The sequence below is a fragment of the Mus caroli genome, chromosome 13, assembly GCF_900094665.2.
Source record: "Mus caroli chromosome 13, CAROLI_EIJ_v1.1, whole genome shotgun sequence".
Lineage (NCBI taxonomy): Eukaryota > Metazoa > Chordata > Mammalia > Rodentia > Muridae > Mus > Mus caroli.
In genome coordinates, this window is record NC_034582.1 from 105,648,701 (window position 1) to 105,653,103 (window position 4,403).

Genomic DNA, 4,403 nt, shown 5'->3' on the forward strand with positions numbered 1-4,403 from the left:
GCTGACTGCTCAGTGGGTGAGGGTGCTGACTGCTCAGTGGGTGAGGGTGCTGACTGCTCAGTGGGTGAGGGTTCTGACTGCTCAGTGGGTGAGGGTGCTGACTGCTCAGTGGGTGAGGGTGCTGACTGCTCAGTGGGTGAGGGTTCTGACTGCTCAGTGGCTAAGGGGACTGACTGCTCAGTGGGTGAGGGTGCTGAAAGCTCAGTGGGTAAGAGTGCTGTCTGCTCAGTGGGTGAGGGTGCTGACTGCTCAGTGGGTAAGGGTGCTGACTGCTCAGTGGGTAAGGGTGCTTTGTTATCAAGTCTTCTAACCTGAGTGCTAGCCTCAGGATCTACATGATAAAAAGATCACATAGGTAGCGTGTAACACAGCGGGGGCCAAAGCCAGAGGCCAATCAAAGTGAGTAGCTCATGCCTAAGACACTAGTGCTTAAAAGTTAACTGCACACTCACTCATGAGTACACACAACACACACACACACACTAAAATTAAAAAAAAAGATAAAACAAAAACCCCACCTTCCCCCCTGGGGACATCCCCCATGGTCGTGCAAATTTAATAAAAAGTGGGTTTGTAAGCACCTTCTGGTGTCCTTTCACTTAAACAGAGTGTGGCTATCATGACTGCCATCGTGTCTGTTACTTTAAGGGGATCTTCAACAACTTTACGACTCGCTCGTCCATCGGGCTTTATAATTTGCTTTTGGTCAAGTCTTGAGTGATTAACAGGTATGTGTTTGTTCCCAGGACAAGCTCTTCAGCATCTCTCCCCAAACAGACCTAAAATCAGAGATCTCCCCTTCACTCGGAACAGCCTTGCGCCTCTGCCGGACCAAAAATGTAAGGACGGGAGGGAGCCCCTCCCCAGCTCTCTCCACAAGTGGTGTCACGTCTAGACAAGCTCATTGGTGGTTCAGTTTCTAACTATTTTTCAGAAGGCTATCAGGTGCCAATACTTGTGCACAGAGGAAATCCCCTAATAGGACCTTGAAGTTGGTAACGCCTACTTAATAAATAAATAAATAATAAATAAATAAATAAATAATCCCCCCTTCAGGGAATTTCGTTTGAAATACAAACACAATAGCGGGAGCTTATTTGGCCATGTATTATCTAATGTGTTTAAGAATGTACTTTAAGCTGGATGCGTTGGGACATGGCTCTCATTCCAGCACTCAGGAGGACAAGAAGTTCAAGCCCAGTCTTGGATGTCTAATGATGGGATTTGAGGGCTGCCTGTGCTACAGGAAACAAGTCTTCAAAGGGGGGTGGGGCAGGGGCAGGGCTCTGAAGGTGGCCGATTCCCCTACCAAGTGGGATCCAGCCCAAACACTCCTACACTTGATCTTAGCCAAAAGGCCGAGAAGCGATGAGCCCAAACACTCCTAAGCCAAAGGGCAGTGTTTGGTTTGGTTTGGTTTGGTTTGGTTTGGTTTGGGTTTGTTCTGTTTTCTTTGAGACATGGTCTCACTGTCTGCCAGTCCAATCTGACCTGAAATTCTCAATTCTCCTGCTTCAGCCTCCCAAATGCAGGACTACCTGCCTATCCAGCACGCATGGTTCTTCTGCCTTCGTTAGTTAGCTTCATTTATTTATGTCACACTGTTTTATGTAAAATATACTCTCTTAGGCCAGAAACCTTCAAACTGAATGAGCCCAAATATCTCCTGCTATGTTTATTTTAGGGGCCCCAAACACCTAGAACTATGAGTTCATATATCCTTACATCCATATTAGGAGGTAGGTTTTACCACTATTCCCATTACACAGGCAGGAAAACTAAGTTCAGAAAGGACTTTTCCAGTATCACTTAGGTAGCATACAGAACAACCAGGAGCAAAAGCCAGAGGCTAAGCATGGTGGCTCATGCTTGTAGTCAAAAGGCTGAAGCAAGAAGACAGAGAAAGTGAGGCCAGCCTATGCTACATAGCTAGTTCAAGTCCAGCCTGGGCTATAGAGATAATGTCTAACAAAAGAAAATCTCTAATGGATAGAGAATCAGCTGCCTCATGAAACAAGCAGCATTTACTAGATGCCAATTTAGTTTTTTCTTTGTACACAATCCTACCCTGTTTAACACACACACAAACACACACACACACACAGCCTCTGCACTCGACGGTGAATTAGATCATTTTGGAACTGGCCTAACAATTTCAGACAAGCTCCTAACTCTTTGCCCTGTGTGGCTGCACCAGTAACATCAGCATAATGAGACCGTCAAGGGGTTAAGTGAGACGACATACTTACACACCTAAGACACTTGGCATGTTTATTTACATGGAGTCACTAGGCAAGTTGCCCTTTCTACCCCAGGCTAGACTTTGAATGGGGCCAACCAAAGTGTGAGAACTCTATACAGCACAACAGTGAGCTATGGGGACGTGCTGGGTCATTTTTCATGGCAATGAAAACCCAGAGCTGAAGCCAATTATGCAGAGAAGGAGTTAGAAGTGGGAAGCCAGGATTCCTCCTGGACAGACTTGACCCCTTCCCTTACTGTACACAGTGAGGGTTCTGAGCGGTATCAGTTTTCCTCATTGGTGGAAACTCAAGCCAGTACCCTCCTTTAATTGGCCTGGACTTGAAAGTGGCCTGAAGAAGCCAGAGAGGCTTTCACAATTAAATTCCAGGAGACAAGACAAAGATACCTAATCGATTCTGCTGAGTGCAGAAGAAGTAGAGCAAGCCCAGCTCTTTCCCAAAGAAACCTGAGAGCCTTTTGGGGGTTTGCATGAGAGCAAATGTCTCCAGGCTTGTTCAGAGCCATGTGCTAACTTGAGCATTCACAGATGCTCCACCCCAGAGAACTGCTCAGACAGGCACACACAGCTAGAGCATGTTGGATCAAGGCTGCTGCAATCTTGTATTTGTGCATTTCCCAAATCCCTGATGTTGATGTGTTATAAGCTTGATTAGACAAGAGCACATGGCTTTTCTCCTTAGTCTAGTTCCCATCACCACTGGCTTCTTAGAGTGTGCTTGAAGAAATCACAGGGTTCTCCTGAGCCATCCCATGAGAGCCTCTAGCAGAAGCAAATCTCGAAACGTCTCTCACTTTCTCCCTTCCCCCTTCTCCTTTCCAGTTCTATCTGGAGAACCCCTGAGAACAAACCGGGTGCTTCCAGCAATTCCAAGCCAGAGGGGACATGACCCACCACCAGCTGGAGAGAGCCAGAGGGGACATGACCCACCACGAGCTGAAGAGAGCGGGGGTTCCTCCAGTCCCACCCATGATGAAAACTAACTACAAGTCGCTCTCTGTGGAAATAGAGAAGATATATATTTTTCAACTTTCCAAGGGTGAGATTACTCTAGTTTATATGAGCAAAGTCTTAATTTAGTAAGCTGCATTCTACAAGCCATTCACAGTTTTCTAATTCAAGGTTCCTTATTTCAAATAAATACACTCCCTAAATACTCACTTAGAATCGTCAGGCGTGCAAACATCACCAAGTCTATTAGTTTCTGTGACGCCCTACGAACTGTAATTGAGAAACAAAATACACTCCTGGAGGAGGATTTAGGTATGTTTCACTTATGTTTGTGCCATGTTTGCTGTTTGGTCTGGTTATTTTTTTTTTCTTATTTGGTGATTTTATGTATTTTTTTTAAGTGTATGCTTTGCTGAATAAAAAAAAACAACAAGAAGAAAAGGAAATCCTAAGACCTGTTTTTTTTTTATTTATTTCCATCCTACCTCGCCCTGACAACGCTGAATTAAAATTGAGTTCTAAACTCCTCTGTCAGTCACAGTGTATGACTTTGAAATGCTCAAGCTTCAGCAAAAATATTTTCTGACATTGTCAGCTCTTGGCTAAAACCCAAATCACTTGGCAGTGTTTATGTCTCTTACTTGTTATTTAATTCTTTCCACCTTCTGTTGTTTTCAGAAAGTCTGATGGCCCCAGGAGTAAAAAGGGTCATGGGAGCTGGCTGGGTGTACTTCCTGGTCTGATAGAATTTCTTGCTCTTCCCTCAAATATCCTACGTGTTAAGAATTCTCTTCTTTTGTGTTTCAAAATAATGTTTTCTGCCTTCAAGGCCTTCTCAGATTTGAGACTTAGCAAAGTTCTGGAAGATGCCCTCTTTCACTGAGAGGATGGCATGCTATTTAGACTGACGTTGGCTGGCAGCCTTGCCTCCAGTCGCATTCGGTGACGCTCCACGTTACTACCAGGTCTGCAGGTTTTGGAAATGTGTCGAGTGTGACATTTACTGTTTTATACTAGGGCTATTCTTCAGTTGGAGTAGACAAGATACAGAACCTTCTCGCAGCACGTTCCAGGACACAATGAAGACACTCAAGCGCTTACTTAACTTGTTTTCCAGAAGGGAGGAGAAGCAGAGAGAGGGAGGGGTCGAGAGCAGCCTCGGTAAGGAGTGGTCAGAATCCCATCCCGC

General features: G+C 45.2%; 1 protein-coding gene across 1 annotated transcript in view; it reads left to right on the forward strand.

Moving 5' to 3' along the window:
* Positions 1-3,656, forward strand: part of Ankrd55 (ankyrin repeat domain 55) — a 97,138-nt gene extending 93,482 nt beyond the window's left edge. Inside the window, exons 10-11 of the mRNA XM_021180417.1 lie at positions 747-839; positions 3,086-3,656. Of these exons, the coding sequence (XP_021036076.1) occupies positions 747-839; positions 3,086-3,246 (254 nt within the window). The 3' untranslated portion in view covers positions 3,247-3,656. The remainder of the gene's footprint in view (positions 1-746; positions 840-3,085) is intronic.
* The last annotated feature ends 747 nt before the right edge of the window (positions 3,657-4,403 follow it).